Raw genomic sequence first — 21,583 nt, forward strand, 5'->3', positions numbered from 1 at the left:
ACTCTGCTACATCAAGGGAAGTACTTTTCCACATATTACCATATTAAAGTTGATTGCATCAATCAAAAACAACTTTATAAAAATATTAAAGAAAAAAGTTTTTAAGAAAGACTACATAGATGTTGCAGGACCAATGATTAAAGATGACCCGATGTGGTTGAGAACACATGCATAAAATGCGTGCACACCACGGGTGTTATGAAGGTCCTTAATAGAGTTAACAACAATTAATATTTAGTAACACACACACATTAAATTGAAGAATTACTGTACAACGTGTTTGTTTAGCGGTAACTGAAATCTCCCATTATTACTACACTACCAATTTGGTTAACTTCCCTAATTTCTCTTAGCATTTCATCATTCATCTCATCGTTTTGGCTAGGTAGACAGTAGTATACTTCTATTGCTATACTCTTTTCCAACACACATGGGATTTCTACCTATAAAGATTCTATTGCACATTTAGTCTCTTGCAGGATTTTTATCCTGTTGGACTCTATGCATCCTGGACATACCCCCCCCTCCCCCCCCACCACCACCACCACCATCACCACCACCACCAAGGTGCTCCTTCCTATCATTTTGATATAATGTATATCCTGGTATGGCACTATCCCATTGGTTATTCTCCTTCCACCATGTCTCTAAGATGCCAATTAAGTCTAATTCACCATTCACTGTTATTTACTCTAACTCTCACATCTTACTTCTTAGACTTTTGGCATTGACATGCAGACATTTCAAAGTATGTTTTTTGTTTGCATTAACAGCCTGCTTTTCAATTGACAGGAATAATTTGAAATATTTTAGCTCAGGTGATTCTACTTAAAGGTATATGGACTACTTTTGCTTTTATTGGATCCTCTCTGATGGGATGCCCTCACTCTCCTGCTTCATAAGTATCCTTCGAAGATACTGTACATCCTTCCAAACAATGCACTGCTGAGTGACTATCGGCTTTCCCCTTTGTCCCAAAATTTCTCATCGAAAAGTGTACCAATCCCACCACACTTACGCCAACACTCTGCCTTGACCTCCATGTATAATTTATGTAGACTTTCAGAGGTGAGATACCATCTAAATAAGTTATTTCCATTTTCATTCAGTAAAGAGTAGATGGAACACCAACCCACTGACAGAAAACAAAAGACTTTTGCGTTAATCCATGCTGAGCTTTTATTCGCCCCTGAGGCAGCTCTTTGAGCGAAACTCGGCCAGAGTCGGGCAAGCTTCAATAAAATCCTGTTTTACACTGATCCATCCACGTGTTTTCATTGCTGACAGCCACCTTGGATCAGCTACCGGTTTGCTTTCATAGACTCTTAGCTAAGACAGAATAAAGGACTACAGAATAGGAACAAACATGCATACAAAACTGAAATGGGAAGCCTGAGAAACCAGACTCTGTGAACACTGGAATACTGAAGAAAAACCAAAATACAAATATATAAGAAATGCACATTCCCAAAGATTCCAATTGGTGAAAGGCAAAATCATTTTTTTCCTTTGTTGTCTGATCTTATTTTTCTAATTGGTTGGTCCCAGTTTTTTTTTTCCCTTGTCTGTCTTTTCCATATTCCTTTTTCAGGGTCTCTTTTATTCTGTCTGTTTATTCTCTTTCCTCCTGTCTTCTTTCCTTCCTTTTTCATACACATACACAAATTTTCTTACATATTCTCTCACACATACACACTTTCTCTCACACAGGATCCCGCTCTTCCATGCTCTCTCTCAAATACACACAGGCTCCCACTCCCACACATACACACATACAGGCTCTCACTCTTACATGCTCTCTTCCACACATGGACTCCCACTCCCACAAAAACACACACAGGCTCTCATTCTCACATGCTCTTACACACATGTTCCCCTTCCCACAAACACAACACACAGGTTCTGACTCTCATATGCTATCTCTCACATGCAGTCTCCCATTACCCCCTAAAGACTTACACAGGCTCTCATAAGAACATAAGAAATTGCCATACTGGGTCAGACCAAGGGTCCATCAAGCCCAGCACCCTGCCTCCAACAGTGGCCAATCCAGGCCACAAGAACCTGGCAAGCACCCAAAAACCAAGTCTATTCCATGCCACCACCGCCAATGGCAGTGGTGGCCAATTTTACATGCTCTCTCAAACAAGCAGGCTCCTACTCCCATACATACCTACACACACAGGCTCTCACTTCCACATGCTCATACCCACAGGCTATCACATGCTGTCTCCCATTCTCCCTCATAGATACACACACAGGCTCTCACTTTTATATGCTCTCTCACACACAGCTTCATATTCCCATACAAATATACAGGCTCTCACATGCTCTCTCTCATATGCAGGCTCCTGCTCCATTTCCACACATACATACACACACAGGCTCTCAATCTCATATGCAGGCTACCGCTCTTACACAAACACACAGGCTCCCACTCTCACATGCAGGCTCCTACTTCCACATCACAAGTTCTTACTCCCACATGCTCTCTCTCTCACCTCCCTCCTTAAGTAGGCTTCCATTCACATCTCCCCCAGGCAGGCTCCCATTCATAACCCCCAGCCCCAGAGGTAGGCTCCCATTCACACACACCCCCCAGGCAGACTCCCATTCACACATACACCCAGGAAGGCTACCATTCACACACACACCCCCCAGGCAGGTTACCAGTCACACGCCACCACCCCTAAGTAGGCTACCATTCACACACACCCAAGTAGGCTACCATTCACACACACACACATCCCTCCCTAAGCAGGCTACCATTCATACCCCTCCAAGCAGGCTACCATTCACACATTCTCAGGCTACCATTCACACATTCTCAGGCTACCATCCACATACACACTCACACCTGGGTAGGCTCCCATTCACATACCCCCACCCCCAGGCAGGCTACCATTCACACACAACCAAGCAGGCTATCATTCGCATACACACACACAAACACAGAACACTGGCAGGCATCCCCTTGGAGCAAAAGGGGATGCCTGCTGCTCATGTGCCTGCCCACAGTATTCAAAACTCGCGGGGCTAGCATGATAAACGAGATAAGCATAGAGCACTTACTGGCCGCACATGTTTTGCATGCCTTAGGGCCGGCACATGTGGAAAAGCTGGCCTCCTAGACTCCTTTGTTTCTTGGCCGCTGGTGGGATGGGGTCCACCGGTGGCCTCACAGGCCTCTTCCTCTTCTCGATCGCCAGTGGGATGGGGTCCACTGACGACCTCTCAAACCTCTTCCTCCTCTTGGCCACCGCTCCACAGGATGTGCATGCCTGGCGTGTCCACTGCAGCCTTGTGATAGGGCCTCGCTTCTTGGTCCGCTGTGTAACACTGATTAGATGGGCCTGTGCTACTACTTTCTTCAGCCTCTCAAACTATTAGAATTGGTCCATTTTATCTATTGGAAATGTTTCTGCATGGACTGCAGTCTTTGTAGGCAAGAATGCATATAAAGCACTATATGTAACTAATAAGCCACTATTCTGGAACTCAGCATGACTACTTGGAACCCCTTTTATGCACATTATCCAGCATCCTGGCATCTTTTCTAGGATGGGTGCTGAAATATGTTTGACCATTTAGTTCTTTTCAAAGTTGATTCTACTACTACTATTACTGATTAATGAGGAAGCTGGACCTTGTGATGTCCCGGGCATAGTTGTATTTAAGATCTAACTTTCTTGCTACCAAAAGGGTAGACAAAGCTGATTGCTACATTCTTGCTTGAAGTTCCTGAAGATGTCTGTGCACTGGAATTGCTACAGCTTCTTTAGGTAATAAGATGTATTTGAGTAATCTAAATAAGTTCTCAGTGAGCTTTGCTTCTTCTTGTACACTGAGTGGAATTTCTTTTGCCATCTTTTGCAGAAAGGCAACATATGTTATATCCTCAGGGACATGTATTCCTAGGATGCCGAAGGAATGGGACCAATGGAAAACCTGTGGATTTTTCATCTGAATGAAATGATAGAGAGAAATAAGATGACTAAGCCTTCCTACGAATCAGAAAATAAAACAGGAGGGTCTTCCAGGGTTGGCTTATCTCTTGAAAAAGTCAAGTTGTAAGATTGAGAATGGATCTGAATTTAGATCTTTTCATCTTTATATTGCTAACATGGGATAGTGGATTGACTATTCAACCTGAAAGTCATAGAGATCAGTTTTCAAAGATATCCATTTATTAAGTTAGCCAGATAAGAATTATCTAGCTAACTTACCTAGAATATTAAGCAGCACAGCTATGCTGATGAATATCCCCTTATTTGGTGCTACTTTGCCAGATAAATTATACCCGGCTAAATTTAGACCTTGTCAAGGCTGTGCAGGCCAGTAGAAGGTAATCCCCAGGCAGGAGCAGTACAGGACTCAAGAGCTGAGCAGTGCAGATTCTTCTGCCTGATCGGCCACTTCCCTCTTGGGTTGAGGCTGCAGGTTCTGGTGTCTGGCAGGACTCTGCTGGCAGGGCACCTGGAGCTGGGATTCAGGCAGAGACAAGGCAGGCTGAAGTCAGGGCTGTATAGTTCAAGCAGAGATGAGACAAGTTAAGGTCAGGGCAGACAGCAAGCGAAGCAATATTGAAGGTCAAGCCAGGTCAGGAATGAAAATTCAGTCCCAGGCGGAGGCATGGCAGTGCAGACAAGGAGACAGGAACAGGGAAAATAAGCACAGAGCAAAGGCAGGTCAAAACTGGAACAGAGTGCAAGGCAAGATGGGGACCAGACAAACAAGACACCAGCAGGACTAAGACAGAAACAAGGGAAAACAAGGCCAGGACAAGGACAGGGCTAGGCTGTTACAGACAGGTCCAGGACAGGGCAAAGCAGAAACAGAAAACAGAGCAAGATAGTGATCAGACAAACAAGGATAGAAAGCAGGCCAGAGACCACTGGAAGGCCATTCAGGAAACAGAGAGAAGGCACAGGCAGAAGGGTCAGTGGAACATACGAACATAAGAAAATGCCATACTGGGTCAGACCAAGGGTCCATCAAGCCCAGCATCCTGTTTCCAATAGTGGCCAATCCAGGCCATAAGAACCTGGCAAGTACCCAAAAACTAAGTCTATTCCATGTTACCATTGCTAATGTCAGTGGCTATTCTCTAAGTGAACTTAATAGCAGTAAATGGACTTCTCCTCCAAGAACTTATCCAATCCTTTTTTAAACACAGCTATACTAACTGCACTGACCACATCCTCTGGTAACAAATTCCAGAGTTTAATTGTGCGTTGAGTAAAAAAGAACTTTCTCTGATTAGTTTTAAATGTGCCCCGTGCTAACTTCATGGAGTGCCCCCTAGTCTTTCTACTATCCGAAAGAGTAAATAACCGATTCACATCTACCCGTTCTAGACCTCTCATGATTTTAAACACCCCTATCATATCCCGCCTCAGTCGTCTCTTCTCCAAGCTGAAAAGTCCTAACCTCTTTAGTCTTTCCTCGTAGGGAAGTTGTTCCATTCCCCTTATCATTTTGGTAGCCCTTCTCTGTACCTTCTCCATCGCAATTATATCTTTTTTGAGATGCGGCGACCAGAACTGTACACAGTATTCAAGGTGTGGTCTCACCATGGAGCGATACAGAGGTTTCCCTAGCTCTGTCTTCTTGCCCTAGCTTTTTCCTCCTGTCTGTCTGTTTCCCTAGCTCTTGCGGGAGCTAGGGAAACAGACAGACAGGAGGAAAGACAGGGCAAGAAGGCCTCTAACAAGCCATGCTGCAAACAGGAACAAGACAAAATAAGAAGGCCTCTATCAGGCCACATTGAAAACAGGAAAAAGAATAAGACACAATAAAGCATAAGGGTGCCACAGCAAGAAGCAAGGGAGACTCGATGATGAGGCAGTGGGGAGTGAGTGAGGCAGGCTTTTAAGGCATGGCAGGGCTGCCTCATGTGCTTTCAAGGCAAGCATGTGCAGCTCAGACTGCAGTCCACTGAGAGCCTCTGCTGGCTGGAGGGCCACACAGCTGCCAGGATCATTTTAGAATTGCTATTACTGAACAGGTATAACTTATCTGGTTAATTCAACCAAATATTGAAATGTATTATTTTGTTACTTTTATTCTCTGTTTCTTCATGTCATGCTTATAGAAAGGCATAGAAAGGAATTTACATGGGCATTCTTTATGTACCACCACATCAGCACATTTCCCTTCTATGTGGTGTAAGGATATTTTCAGTGAAGAAATAAAGATAATTACAACACAATGAAATTGTACTGATCAGATTTGTAGAAATAGCCAAGGCTTTTGAAATGCTAAAAAGTAAACTAAAGGTTAACCAGTATGTTAAAAAATCAGCATTAAGTTTCATGTCTGCCTTCTGGGCTCAATTTACAAGAAATCATATGACTTATAAGAATCCAATCTTATTAGCATATATGAGATAAAATTATAATGCCATCCAGTCCATCTCAAAAAGGATATAGCTACACTTGAAAGTGCAGAGAACGGCGACCAAAATGATAAGGGGCATGGAATGGCTCCCCTATGAGGAAAGGCTAAAGAATTTAGGACTGTTCAGTTTGGAGAAGAAATGACTGAGGGGTGATATAATAGAAGTCTACAAAATCATGAAAGGACTTGAACAAGTTAATGTAAATCGCTTATTTACTCTCTCAGTTAATAGAAGGACCAGGGGGCACTCCATGAAATTAGCAAGTAGCTCATTTAAAAAAATCGAAGAAAATTATTTTTCACTCGGCACATAGTTAAGCTCTGGAATTCAATGCCAGAGGATGTGGTTACAGCAGTTAATGTAACTGGGTTTAAAAAAAGGTTTGGATAAGTTCCTAGAGGATAAATCCATAAACTGCTATGACGGTAATTAATAAGCAATAGTAGCTTGTGATCTATCTGTTTGAGTACTTGCCAGGTAGTTGTGTCTTGGATTGGCCACTGTTGGAAACAGGATACTGGGCTTGAGGGACCCTTGGTCTGACACAGTATGGAATATCTTATGGTCAATTGGAAAGTTTTATGCAAACAAACGAACTCACTGGTAAGTAAGTTTAGAGGTGGTGATGTATTTATCTGAATGTAATAGTTCAGAAGTGTTGATATGGGGTGTACTATGTTATTTGGTAAGCTGCACTGCTCCTATTATAATAATAAGACTAAATATGTTCTCTCATTCTCAGGAGCAAAAAATCCTGTAACAATCTGCATTATACTTTACCACAAATTTACAAGAGTATTGTAGCATAAAAGAAGCCCCCAAAGCACAAACCTCCTGCCAAAAAGCTAAGAACCCCTTCTGCCTCTCTTGAGTAATATTTGCAAGATTAGGATAATTTCTAACAATTTTATCTAAGAAGCCAGTATTCATATTTTTTTAATATAAACTCATAACTGCACTGAGATTCTGATCAGAAGCAAAAGATATCAACAAAGTAGCCCTTTCATAGATCTTGAAAGTGGAACTTTCCAAAAAAGAAATCAGATTCAACATATCCGCAAGTGATTGAACAGACTGATTTTGTTGACCTCTTAAATGTGAGGTTGATGGAAGAAAACATACCCTATTAAAGGGAGGAATTGCATCCGATGATATATGCAAGACCTCCAATAAATATTTGTTAAGCGTCACTTGTGGCAATTCTCCAATAACCTTGGAGAACATAAGAACATAAGAACATGCCATACTGGGTCAGACCAAGGGTCCATCAAGCCCAGCATCCTGTTTCCAACAGTGGCCAATCCAGGCCATAAGAACCTGGCAAGTACCCAAAAACTAAGTCTATTCCATGTTACCATTGCTAATGGCAGTGGCTATTCTCTAAGTGAACTTAATAGCAGGTAATGGACTTTTCCTCCAAGAACTTATCCAATCCTTTTTTAAACACAGCTATACTAACTGCACTAACCACATCCTCTGGCAACAAATTCCAGAGTTTAATTGTGCGTTGAGTAAAAAAGAACTTTCTCCGATTAGTTTTAAATGTGCCACATGTTAACTTCATGGAGTGCCCCCTAGTCTTTCTATTATCTGAAAGAGTAAATAACCAAGTCACATCTACCCGTTCTAGACCTCTCATGATTTTAAACATCTCTATCATATCCCCCCTCAGCATTCTCTTCTCCAAGCTGAAAACATTCCCCTTATCATTTTGATAGCCCTTCTCTGTACCTTCTCCATCGCAATTATATCTTTTTTGAGATGCGGCGACCAGAAATTCAGTAAATGTAAATTTGCAAATGTAAATGTAAACGACTCTGGTGATTCTTCAAAAATTCCACTTGTCTAGAAATGGCTCCCTGCTCCTGAATCAAAGTGGCATGAACAGCTTGGGGTTTTGGGGTTTTTTTTAACTTCACTCTCCACGGTTTGTATTATCTCAATATGCTCCTGCAATTGTCCCTCATACTTCTGAAACGTAAAGTGGTAGAAAACCAAACAAGCCAAAGTAAAAAATCCAAAGTCAAAAGGATTGGTATTAACTTCACTTGTCTAAATTGAAATGTTATAAATAAATTGTATTATTTGAGAACGTATCAAGCAGTTCAAGGCAATATGAAGTCCAGATTGATGGTCCCCTGACACGAACCTGAAAATCAAGGCTTGAAATTAACTCATGAACATGTCAAATAGACATGCTCCTGAGTTAATTTCAAGTCTTGTTTTCGTATCCTCATTCTTCTGAACCAGAAGTTCAACTTTTTAGAGTAAGCTGGTTAATTTTAAGAGAACAATCTGATAAAGAAGCACTAAACCTAACCATTAAGTCCCAAAAGGAATCTAAAATCACTATTGCCAGCTTTGCCAATGAGCTAATGGACTCACCAAGAAGTATGTCCTTTAAGGAATGAGACATCTTCAAAGATGACACATCCACAGCTCTCACTTTAGAACCACTATCAGTGGAAGTAGTAAAGTGCTGAAAAATCAATGGTGTGTCTGTAGATCCCGAAGCTATTGGTGAAGTACAGCTCTGTCCGGATGCCAGCTCTTCAGTCTTGCCAATATTTAAGGGCAGTCTTCTGTTAACCAACCAGTCTTTAATTGCATGGAGATATATCAAAATGTGGCCTAATCTGGTTTTAATATTAGATGCTACATGAAAAATAAAATGAATGTCATCAGTATATATTTTGTATTATAGGCTAAGCCTGACAATAACTTACAAATAGGGTGAAGATAAATATTAAAAAGAGAGGCAGAAAATGAAGAGCTTCATGGAACGCTAATTCGTTGGAGGAGCAAGTGCATGGTTTGGATTGATGGATCTTTGAAGGATGCTTACAAAATAGGGAAGTTAGGGCATCTTAATACAGAGGTTGCAATAAATACTAAAGTAGCACAGGCACCTTTAAGTAAAGAGCAGATAGAGCAGAAAGATTCCAAATTACCCGTCAATTGATAAGCAGGTTGTTAATACAATCAAAAAGCATACTTTGAAATATCTGTATACAAATGCTAGAAGTCTAAAAAATAAGATGGGAGAATTAGAAGGTATATCTCTGAATGAAGAGGTGGATATCACTGGCATTCAGAGACCTGGTGGAAAGAAGATAACCAATGGGACACTGTGATACCAGGGTTCAAATTATATCACAATGATAGGCTGAATCAAACTGGTGGAGGGGTGGTGATATATGTTAAAGAGGGCATAGAGTCCTGCAGAAAAACAAAATGCACTGTAGAATCTTTATGGATAGAAATTTCATGTGAGAAGGGGAATAGAATAGTGGTGGGAATGTAAAACCTTCCACCTGGCCAGAATGAACAGACAGATGATGAAATGCTAACAAAATTAGGGAAGCTAACAAACGGGCCGATACAGTAAAAATCGCGGTGTGCACAGGACACTCTCCTGTGCGCGTGATACAGTAAATTAATTTATTTAAATTAGGGTCCAGGGTAAAAAGAGGCACTAGGGTCACTAGCTCATCCCTAGTGCCTCTTTTTGGACAGGAGTGGCGGCTGTCAGCGGGTTTGACAGCCGACGCTCAATTTTGCCGGCGTCTGTTCTCGAGCCCCCTGACAGCCAAGGGTTCGGAAACCGGACGCCGGCAAAATTGAGCATCCGGTTTTCAACCCGTGAGCCGCGGGCCCATTTTAAATTTTTATTTTTTTATTTTTTTAAACTTTTGGGGCCTCCGACTTAATATCGCCATGATATTAAGTCAGAGGGTGCACAGAAAAGCAGTTTTTATTGCTTTTCTGTGCACTTCCCCGGCGCTGGCAGAAATTAACGCCTACCTTTGGGTAGGTGCTAATTTCTTAAAGTAAAATGTGCGGCTTGCCTGCACATTTTACTTACTGTATCGCGCGGGAATGACTAATAGGGCCATCAACGTGCATTTGCACGTTGCAGTTGCTATTAGTTTCGGGGGGGTTGGATGCGCGTTTTCGACTCACTATTACCCCTTACTGAATAAGGGGTAAAACTAGCGCATCGAAAACGCGCATCCAAATGCCGTTTATCGGCCTGAAAATTAGCAACACAGTAATAATAGTCAATTACCCCAGTATTGACTGGAGAAATGTCATATCAAAACATGCTGAGGTGGTAAAGTTTCTAAATAAAATAAATGACTGCTTCATGAAATAGCTGCTACAAGAACCAACTTTTATGTGTGTAAATGCATTTTACTCATAAGTGGGCTTTTGAAAATTGCTACAATATATGCCATTGAATTGTCCATAGGAATTACCCGCGTAAGTGGCTTTTGAAAATTTCTGCAGAAGTATGCTACATTTACGCACGTAACTCCTTTGAAAATTCATCTGTAAAGAAATCTATTGCTCTAGCATTTAACTTTCAAAAGGTAGACTATGAAAAAATGAGGAAATTGGTTAGGAAAAAGCCAAAAGGAGCAACTGCAAAGAATAAGAGTTTACATCAGGCATGGAAGTTTTTGAAAGCAGAGTTGCTTACCTGTAACAGGTGTTCTCACAGGACAGCAAGATGTTAGTCCTCACATATGGGTGACATCATCAGGATGGAGCCCAATCTCGGAACACTTTTGTCAAAATTTCTAGAACTTTGACTGGTACCTACTGGGCATGCCCAGCATAGCACCAACCCTGCATCCAGCAGGAGTCCCCCTTCAGTCTCGTCTTATAGTAAAAAGTACATGCGAAATTAAAATAAGAAAACGTAAACGAACCCAACACTGCGGGGTGGCGGGCGAGTTTCGTGAGGACTAACATCCTGCTGTCCTGTGAGAACACCTGTTACAGGTAAGCAACTCTGCTTTCTCACAGGACAAGCAGGATGGTAGTCCTCACATATGGGTGAGTACCGAGCTGAGGATGCCCGAGCAATGCACAAAATGTACCCAAAGACGTGCAACAGGTAAAACAACTGGGGTGGAATTTGGTAGAGGACATCCTGAATCCTAACGGGTTGGCGGAAGAATGTTGGTACCTCAGTATGCAAATAGGTTGCATAGCACAGACTGGCCGAAGATGGAATCTTATCTGCCAGCCTTGTCTAAACAATAATGGGCTGCGAAGGTGTGGAGAGAGCTCCAGGTAGCAGCCTTACATATGTTAGCAAGTGGCACCGAGCATAGGTGCGCTACTGATGTTGCCATGGCCCTGATAAGAGTGTGCCTTGACATGGTCTTGAAGCGAAATGCCTGCCTGCTGATAGCAAAAGGAAATGCAGTCCACTAACCAGGAGGAGAGAGTCTGCTTACCCACAGGTTTACCCAATTTGATGGAATCGAAGGAAACAAACAATTGAGTGGATTTCCTGTGGCCAGCTGTTCGGTCTACATAGAATGCTAGAGCACGTTTACAGTCAAGGGTGTGCAGAGCCCGTTCTCCTGGATTTGAATGGGGCCTGAGAAAGAAGGTGGGTAGTATAATGGATTGATTGATATGAAACTCCAGTACTACCTTAGGAAAAAACTTAGTGTGAGTGCGGAGTATTACCCAATCATGCAGAAGTTTAGTGTAAGGCGGGTAGGTGATTAAGGCCTGTAACTCACTAACTCTGTGAGTGGATGTGATTGCCAAAAGAAAAATCACTTTCCAAGCGAGATAGCTGAGATCACAGGATTGGAGAGGCTCAAACGGCGGTTTCATGAGCCGCCCCAAAACCATGTTGAGGTCCCAGGAAGGGGCCGTAGGGCGCAGTGGAGGTTTAAGGTGGAGCAAGCCCTTCAAAAAGCATGTTACAAGGGGTTGTACTGAAATAGGTACATCCACGACACCTTTATGGAAGGCGGCTACCGCACTGACATGTACCCTGATAGAAGAAGTTTTGAGGCCTGACTCTGACATGTGCCAGAGATAGTCCAGAAACTTCGGTGTGGAACAAATGAAGGGATAGCTGGACATGGAAGTACACCATACCGTAAACATGTTCCACTTGTAACAATAAGACTGCCTTGTGGAAGGCTTTCGTGAAGCTACTATGACACGGGAAACCGGTTCTGAAAGCTTAAGAGGTTGAAGTATTAACCTTGCAACATCCAGGCAGTCAGGGAGAGGGCCTGGAGGTTGGGGTGATGAAGGCAGCCGTTGTTCTGAGTGATCAGAAGCAGGTCCTTCCCCAGAGGAATGTGCCGGTGTACTGATAGGTCGTGGAGAATTGGAAACCAGACCTGGCGAGGCCAATGAGGGGCTATCAGAATCATTAGTTCCTTGTCCCTTCGTAACTTCACGAGAGTCTTTGAAATGAGTGGAAGTGGAGGGTACGCACAAAGGAGACCACTGGCCCACGAGAGGGAGAAAGCGACTCTTGGCTGCAGGTGTTGGCTGCAAGTGAGAGAGCAGAAGTTCCCTACTTTGCGGTTGTGAATTGACGCAAAGAGGTCTATGTGAGGGTAATCCCAACGTTGGAATATTGAGTCCACTACAGTGGGGTTGAGGGACCACTCGTGCAGTTGAAAAGTTTGACTCAGCTTGTCTGCCAACATATTGTCCACTCCCGGCAAGTAGGTGGCCCTGAAGTACATCGAGTGGGAAAGGGCCTCTGCCCATATCTGTGCAGCTTCCTGACACAGAAGGTAGGAGCCCGTTCCCCCTTGCTTGTTGATGTACCACATGGCCACCTGGTTGTCTGTTTGAATCAGGATGACCTGGTTGGAAACTTGATCCTGAAAAGCCCTGAGAGCATATTTGATTGCACGAAGCTCCAGGAAATTTATTTAGTGTTTGACTTCCTCTGGAGACCAAAATGCCCTGAGTTTGCAGGTTTCCAATATGTGCACCCCAGCCAAGGCTGGAAGCATCTGTTGTCAAGGTTATTTGAGGTTCTGGAACCTGAAATGGAAGGCCTTGTAGCAGATTGAATTGGTCTGCCCACCAGGCCAGCGATAAGCGGAGCTGTTTGGTGATGTGGACAATGGTGGACATTGGCTGAGAAGACTGACTCCACTGCAATTTTAGAGTCCACTGTATTACTCTCATGGCAAGGCGAGCCATGGGAGTGACATGCACCGAGGATGCCATGTGACCCAGTAAGACCAGAAAATGACGTGCAGTTGAATGTTGTCGAGACTTCAGTCGATGGGCCAGAGAAACGTAAGTGAAAACTCGATCACAAGGTAGGAAGGCTTTCGCTTTTGGAGTGTCCAAGTCGGCCCCTATGAACGACAGGGTTTGAGAAGGAACTAGCCTGGATTTTGGATAGTTTATGAGGAACCCTAGGGAGATCAGGGTATGCAAAGTGAGACGTAGGGACGTCAGTGCAGTTGGCTGAGTGGGAGCACTGATCAACCAATCGTCAAGATAGGGGTAGACGTGGACACTTTGACTCCTGGGAAAGGCAGCTACCACTACAAGGCACTTGGTGAAGACTTGTGGGGCAGATGCTAGGCCGAATGGTAACACTCTATATTGGAAGTGTTTTGGGCATACTGGGAACCGAAGGAATCTGCGATGTGACAGAGTATTTATTTATTTAAAGTCTTTTCTATACCTTCGTTTAGTAATATACCATCACAACGGTTTACATAGAGGTATGTATATTTAGTTTGGTTAAAAAATGTATCTATGAAAGTGCCATTACAATGACGGTACATGCTTATATAATATAAGTTATAAGATAGATGACATGAATCTAGTCCATTTATATGATTAATAGGGAAATCATACAAGAATGTGCTTAAACTGAAGTTCTCTAACATTATCATTTGAGTATAAAAAAATAAAATAAAAGAATGTGAGACCACGCATCTCGGTAACCTTGTTCTGTGTTTCTTATTCTCCATTCTCATTGTAAAATGCTTTTCTGAATAGCCATGTTTTTAAGCTTTTTTTTGAAGAGTTTTGGATCACTCTGTAATCTTGTTTCCAGTGGCAATGTGTTCCATAATGTTGGACCAGCCAAGGATAGTGCTCGCTCTCTAACTTGTGTTAGTTTTGCTGTCTTTACCGAGGGGATGGTTAGTAGAGCTTTATTGGCTGATCTCAGATTTCTCTGAGGTACATGTAAGTGAAGTGCTGTGTTTAACCAGTCAGCTTTTTCTTCATTGATTAGTTTGTGAATTATGCATAATGTTTTATATTGCACGCTCTGCTCTATTGGTAACCAGTGTAGCTTGGCCAGTGTTTGAGTGATGTGATCTCTTTTGTTCTTGCCAGTGAGTATTCTGGCAGCAGAGTTTTGTAGGATTTGTAGTGATCTTATTATTGAGTACGATAATTCCAGAAATACTGTACTAGTGAAAATCAGTGCATGAAGAACTGTCCTAAAGTGTTTTTGTGTTAATAGCGGTTTCAGCCTCCTGAGGACCATAAGTTTGGCGTAGCCTTCTCTAACTTTCAGTGATATGTGTTGTTTAAGGCTAAGTTCCGTGTCAATTATTATTCCTACGTTTCGAGCTTTCTCGGCTAGATCCACTTTCTCATCATTTTTAAGTTTGATGGGGTTTTGAATCAGTTCCATGTTTTTCCGTTCTAGGTGTTTAAACTCCGTTTTTCGATGTTTATTACTAGCTCCATTTGGCTTAGTAATTGTTTAATTATATCTAGGTACATCATTGCTAGGTATAGCGTTTTATCAATTGCTTCTATGGGTAAAATTAGTTGAATGTCATCTGCGTATATGTAGTGTGTGATACCAAGTCCTGAAATGTGTGTGTAGGCGTCCTGGAGGTCTAGAGAGCAGAGCCAGTCTTCCCTTTGGAGAAGGGGAAGAAGCGAACCCAAGTTCACCATCTTGAACTTTTCTCTTTGTAGATATTTGTTTAAGGTGCGAAGATCTAGTATTGGGCGAACACCACCTGACTTTTTTGGTATTAGGAAATACCGGGAATAGAACCCCTGCCCCTGTTGGGAGAGGGGCACTGGCTCTATTGCTCGGGACTGGAGGAGGAGGGCGACCTCGTGCTCAAGGAGTGATGAGTGGTCGGATGTTCCCCACATCAGCCGAGGTGGGGAATCCGGTGGAACAGAGAGAAAGTTGAGGTGGTAACCTTGAGTTACTACAGCGTGTACCCACTGATCTGTGGTGACTGTGTGCCAAGGTTTGGAGAAGTGGCACAACCGGCCTCCGACGGGAATAGCTGGAAGTGGAGGCTGGGTACTGCTCTCTAGGAAGGAGTCAAAAGCCAGACGCTGGACCTGGCTGGGGGGCTGGCTGTGACTTCTGTACTCGAGGTTGCCTGGGTTGGCCTTTTTGGTAAGGCTTAGAAGGCTGACTCCTGGATGCCGGGGGATAGTATCTCCTTTGCCAGTAGACTTGTCTCTTGGAGTCTCTCCTAAAGGATCTTTTGGAAGAGGAAGAGAGATCAGAAGGCAGTAAGGAGAGCTGGCGCAGAGTCTCTTGGTGGTCCTTGAGCTGTGCTACTGCTTCTTGAATCTTTTCTCCAAAAAAGATTATCTCCAGCACAGGGCAAGTCAGCTAACCTGTCCTGTACTTCTGGTCTGAGGTCTGAAGACTTTAGCCAGGCACATCTCTTCGCACTAATTCCTGCCGCCAAAACTCTGGAGGCGGTGTCAAAGATGTCATATGCAGACCGTACTTCATGTCTGCCAGCATCTAGGCCTTTTTGTGCTAGGGCATGAAGCTGGTCCTGGAATTGCAGAGGTAAGGCTTCAGCAAATTCCTGAATCTTCGTGAACAAGGCCCTGTTGTATTGGGACATGTACAATTGATAGGAAGCAATGCGAGAGATCAGCATTGAGCCATGGAATAGACGTCTTCCAAATGCATCCAGGAATTTTTGTTCCTTTCCTGGAGGAATGGAAGAATGAGGTTTGGAGTGTCGTGCTCTTTTCTGGGCTGACTCCACAGCCACTGAGTGATGATCTAATTGAGTAGACTGGAAGCCAAAGGCTGATTGAACTAAGTAGGTGGCATCTGCCTTACAGCTGACAGGTGCCACAGAGCCAGGGTGCTCCCAATTTCTCTTTAAAAGGTCTGGCCAAGTTCCTGGAAGAAAAGTCCATAAACCATTATTAAGGTGGAGTTGGGGAAATCCACTGCTTATCCCTGGGATAAGCAGCAAGAAATCTATCAACCTTTTGGGATCCTGCCAGGTACTTGTGACTTGGATTGGCCACTGTTGGAAACAGGATACTGGGCTTGATGGACCTTTGGTTTGACCCAGTATGGCAAATCTTATGTTCTTATGAAAGTGGAGACCAAATAGAGGCCAGTGAATTCTAAAGTATCTGTTGAGACCGATCAGACAAATGATTTGAAGCAAGCTAGAACTATCCTACCAATCTCAATCTCATGAAGCGAGGCAAAAGCATATTGTGATCCAGAGTGTCAAATGTGCCTGAGATAATAAGTAATACTAAGATGAAATCGGTGTCAGCATCAAAACCTCAGCAAACGACCTCAAGGCTAGACAGAATTAAGGATTCCATAGTTTAATTAGGACGAAATCCAAATTGAAACATGTAGCAGGATTTACATCCACATTCGTGGAGGTTACAGCAGAGTATATCTCGCTTTGAAAAGCAGAAGATTTACTACCAAGGTGCAGTATAAGACCTCGACAGTCTGACTGAAAGAGAACTGGGATAACTCTATGAAGTATTCAGTTTCGTTTCACATCCATTGAGTGTTACATGGAATTTGATGATTGGAATTTGGGAACAGACACCTGACCATCAATGATACTATTATAACATCCCTTGAGAAAAAATCCCTTAGGGGATTTGAAACGAGGCCTCGTCGGGCTATTTGAAATCAACAGATAAGTCGGGACTTTGTTCACCTGAGTCTTTGAACACCAAACAGATAAGTGGCTATTATCTGTATAGTGAAGAATGACCCTCGTATGTTAGGCTACTTAAAATTAACAGACAAATTACAACCTTGTTCACTCAGCTTTGGACATTAACAAACAGGAGCTTATACTTGCATAGTGAATGATGGTCCACTAACATCATTTCAGAGAAATGTATTAACATTCAAGAGTATATTAGAAGCGCTTGCTAGATTGTTGGCACAATTTTTGCACTTGTTCACACATTAAAAATATTATGGATGGAGGAAGGAACGTTAATGATTAAAGATATTTGAAGAACACCTGGATGGTGTTGTATAAAAACAATATATGAAACGTTCCTACCATCCGTATAAAAATTTTTAAAAAGATTTTTAAAAAAAAGTTTTTCGGGGTAAAATACATAAAATTGAAAATATCTCTGATAGAAATAGAATCGCTTTGGATGAAGGCTTTGGAATTTTTTTAAAAAATTGATTGTTAAGAGGAGATGTGATTTTTTTTTGTTTGCATATTCTCACAGTATCATCCCTCAAAGTATTACATAGTGCTATTAGTTTTTGGGTTTACTGTTTAAACACTGACATCTCTATGACTTTAGCAACAGAAGAAACTGGGCAAAAGTTATTGGGATCAGACTGATTTAAAAATGTTTTTTTTTCCGTAAAGTACATACTGACACCTGTGTCAGCGATCCTGGGTATAATATCTTCAATATGGGAGGAATTGACTAAATGGGCTAAATGACTACCGATATCATCGGCCAAAGATTTCAACACTACAGTATCACAGGATTTCAGAGAACAATTAGCAGGGTTCATTTGACAAAAATATATTTTGCATGATAAATGTAAAATCATCTTCTAGGGCCAGCCCAGTGGTTCAGCTGGTAAGTGCTGAGCACTGCCGTGTGGAAGGTTCCTGGTATACTCTTCAATTCCCTATTACCTCTCCAATTAAAAGCACAAATGAGACAAGCAAAACACTGGTCTCTCTGATTACTCACGTTCTTGCAGGGGCTGTTCATGCATCAACATTGCTTCGGGTTTGGCATTTGGTGGATTCGTAGTCTTTTGCACAAATAAAAAAAACTATTTGATTTTCATTTTAGAAAAACATATTCTGCCATACTTAATCTATACATGTCAGCATAAAAGCAATTAATCATAAAATAACATCCAACTCTAGGCCATCTCTCAGCAGCTCATAGTTTGCACAGCTGGGAAGGAGACCTAAGAGCATTGTAGAGTTTGGGTAGCTGGCACTTATGTTGGCCAGTACTGTTCACGCTCTTTAAATAGCACTTTCAGTCTCAGAGAAATAGCTGACCAAATGTGATTATTGGCTGATCAAAGAACATGTCAGGTTGCTAGCCACAGGATACAAATTACAGGTATCTTATCATTCAGTGCAGGGTTTATTAATAACGTAACAAACAGGTTCTCCTCACTTCCTTAAACTTAACAAACAAGGTTCACAGTACTCAGTGTAGTCTAGGTCAAAATAATCCAGTTAACTTTCACATATATTACAAATACTACCAACAGGTTCACCAGAATTGTTTCACGGATATTCAGGGTTATTGATCTTTCTCATCCAGGATTTGTACCACAGTTCACAGACCTAAAGTTGCTGGAACCACCAGTATATTCCCAGTAATTCCTTATAAACCCCCAAGGACTAATCCGAGTCCTCTGGGGTGAGATTGCAGGTCTGACTGAAAGCAGGTATACCAGCCTTCTTAGCTTAGCAGCTGTAAATAAGCAAACCTGCCCTGTAGCTCAGGGGCAGAGGACAAGCTCTCTAACATTGCAAACCTTATTCTTACTTACAAACATAGGTTCATGTCACAAGTGTTATATACATTTATGGTACTGATTTCTTATTACTACATTTTCTACAGCTAGATGAAAGGAGCCTAATTAACAAGCTTTACACAATAATGGGGACCAATGTAATAAAATCTTCACTAAAAGCGGAGTTAGACTTTAGCGCAGGTTTTAGTTAATATGCACGTTGAAAAAGCAAACCCAACAGAATACAGGAAGCTAATGACATGCCAATGGACCAGGAGTAAAAAAGAAAACACGCTAAACTTAAAAAACAAGGCCTGATAACTTTAGACCTCCTCTAAAGCAGGTCTAAAGTTATCCAGTTAACCTAGCTGGATATACCTGATATTTGGCTAGGTTACCTGGATATCTCAGCCTCTCTCCAGAATGCCCTGGATCGCCTCTTTTGTATCTGTCTAAATTATAGCTGGAAAACTAGTTATTGCGATATATTTTAGCCAGATGAGTAGCTGAATATTGCCACATTTGCTATTTAGACGGATAACTTTTGAGTTATTCATCTAAATAGGTTTTTAATTTGAACCCCAATATGAATAATCAGACTCACATAGCACTTAGGAAAAAACAATACAATGACTATCAATGGCCCAGGTGGCCATTATTCTTAGCTGTAGAAACCTTGGCTTGGCTCTAACCAGGACACTCTCCATAGGCCTTGTTCTTTTTATGGGAAAAAAGGTGTTTTATCAAATGAAATAAATAATAATAATGGGCTAACTATTCGCCTAAAGATAACCAGCTAAGATTATCCGGTTATCTTATCCCTCAATGGCTCTTTGAATATCTACTGCCTTATGTAAAATACCTGTATAATTTATGAAATGATCCAAAATGTTGCCGCCTGACTCTTGACTGGTACTAGATTGTTTGATAGGATCACACCAATTAAAAGGCCTTCATTAGCTCCCCATTATGAATCGTGCTCCATTTAAATTTTTAATACTGTTTTTTGGGGGTTTTTTAAAAATCCTTTGAAGGGCTTTACTCCATCTTACTTGAGGTACCAACAGAATTTTTATGTGTCTGCCAGGACTTTGCATTCAGCCTTTCATGTTCTCCTTGAAATCCTCCCCCTAGCTAAGACCAGATTTATCAAGACTAGGGCTGGGTTTTTCTTGCTCTGGTACTACTTCCTCCGCCTGCTGGTTTTGATACTCCATGCCTCTGTGACTGATGCAGGGCTGGATTTAAGACTATGCTGCCCACAGGCAGAGAAGCAGAGGTGGAAGATTTTGCCCCCAGAAATCAAACAGCAGCAGAAGGAGTCCCAGTTTGAGGGTCTCTTCAGAATTTGGTGCCCAAGGCATGTACCTATATTCCTAAGTCCGGCCCTGGACTGATGTTTGTCAGACCTAGGAAGCTGGAACGTGTTTTCAACTTTTATAGTCTTCAACTTGGTGCAAGAAAAGATAGTGGCAAACCTACTTTAAACTCTTCCATTATGAATTCTTCACAGTCATGCTATATTCAATCATAGTCGGGCGGATTTTAAAAGCCCTGCTCGCGTAAATCCGCCCGGATTTACGTGAGCAGGGCCTTGCGCGCCGGCGCGCCTGTTTTCCATAGTCCGCCGGCGAGCGCAGAACCCCGGGACTCGTGTAAGTCCCGGGGTTTCTGAAAAGGGGTGTGTCGGGGGCGTGTCGGGGGCGTGGCCGAGTGACGGCGTGTTTGGGGGGCATGGCACGGAATTTGGGGGCGGTCCCGGGGCGTGGCGCCGGCCCGGGGGCGTTCCAGGGGCGTGGCCGCGCCCTCCGGAACCGCCCCCGGGTCGGGTCTCGGCGCGCCACTGGCGCGCGTGGATTTACGTCTCCCTCTGGGTTGGATCTTGGGGTAGTCCCACCATAGATGAAAAATGGCTCCACAGCACCTCCAGCATGCATTCTCAACCGAAGGATAAATCTGATGCAACTGAGAAGGCACCCAATACCATCGATAAAGTACTTTAAATCCATTTCTGACAATCAGATAAAAGACAACTTCTGCATGTTTCTTAATTCCTGTTTTTCTGCCCTGATTAAGGTCTTGCGCTCTCAAGTTAGTCCCTTCATTGCGGTTATTATTAATGTTTTGCTTTCAGAGGGATTTGTTGCCCTCCATACTGAAAATAGCTGCAGTTCTCCCTCTACTGAAAAAGGCCAATTTGGATTCCTCAGATCTGGTTAATTACTATCCTATGTCCTCCCTACTGTTACTAGTTAAGATCACTGAAAACATTGTTCAAACTCAGTTACAGGAGTACTTAGACATCAATAACTCTCTGGACGGTTCACAGTTCAGATTCCAACCATGTCGTAACACTGAGAGACTCCTGGTATCAAGTTTTGACGCCCTTCCCCAGGGCTTTGACTCTGGTGTTCAATACCTCGTAATTCTGCTAGACATATCCTCGGTCTTTGACACCCTCAACCATAACCTACTGCTTGGATGTCTTCAGGCATTAGGCATCACCTCCACTATTTATTCTTGGTTCTCTTCCTTCCTTTCTAATTGTTCCTATCATGTAATGAATGGCGATACTTCATTTAATCTGTATCTGTTAACTTCGGGTGTCCCTCAGGGTTCTGTGCCCTTTTCCATTCTTTTCA

At 42.6% G+C, this 21,583-nt stretch overlaps 1 protein-coding gene across 4 annotated transcripts in view; it reads right to left on the minus strand.

Moving 5' to 3' along the window:
- PHF11 (PHD finger protein 11) overlaps positions 1-21,583 on the minus strand; it is a 165,346-nt gene that overhangs the window by 65,183 nt on the left and 78,580 nt on the right. For 3 of the 4 annotated variants that reach the window (XM_029602849.1, XM_029602847.1, XM_029602848.1), the window contains exon 9: positions 18,152-18,215. In XM_029602849.1, coding sequence (XP_029458709.1) covers positions 18,152-18,215 — 64 coding nt within the window. Of the gene's footprint in view, positions 1-8,785; positions 9,056-18,151; positions 18,216-21,583 lie in introns of all 4 variants that reach the window. The other variant, XM_029602846.1, reaches the window with a different exon arrangement.

The sequence above is a fragment of the Rhinatrema bivittatum genome, chromosome 5, assembly GCF_901001135.1.
Source record: "Rhinatrema bivittatum chromosome 5, aRhiBiv1.1, whole genome shotgun sequence".
Classification (NCBI taxonomy): domain Eukaryota; kingdom Metazoa; phylum Chordata; class Amphibia; order Gymnophiona; family Rhinatrematidae; genus Rhinatrema; species Rhinatrema bivittatum.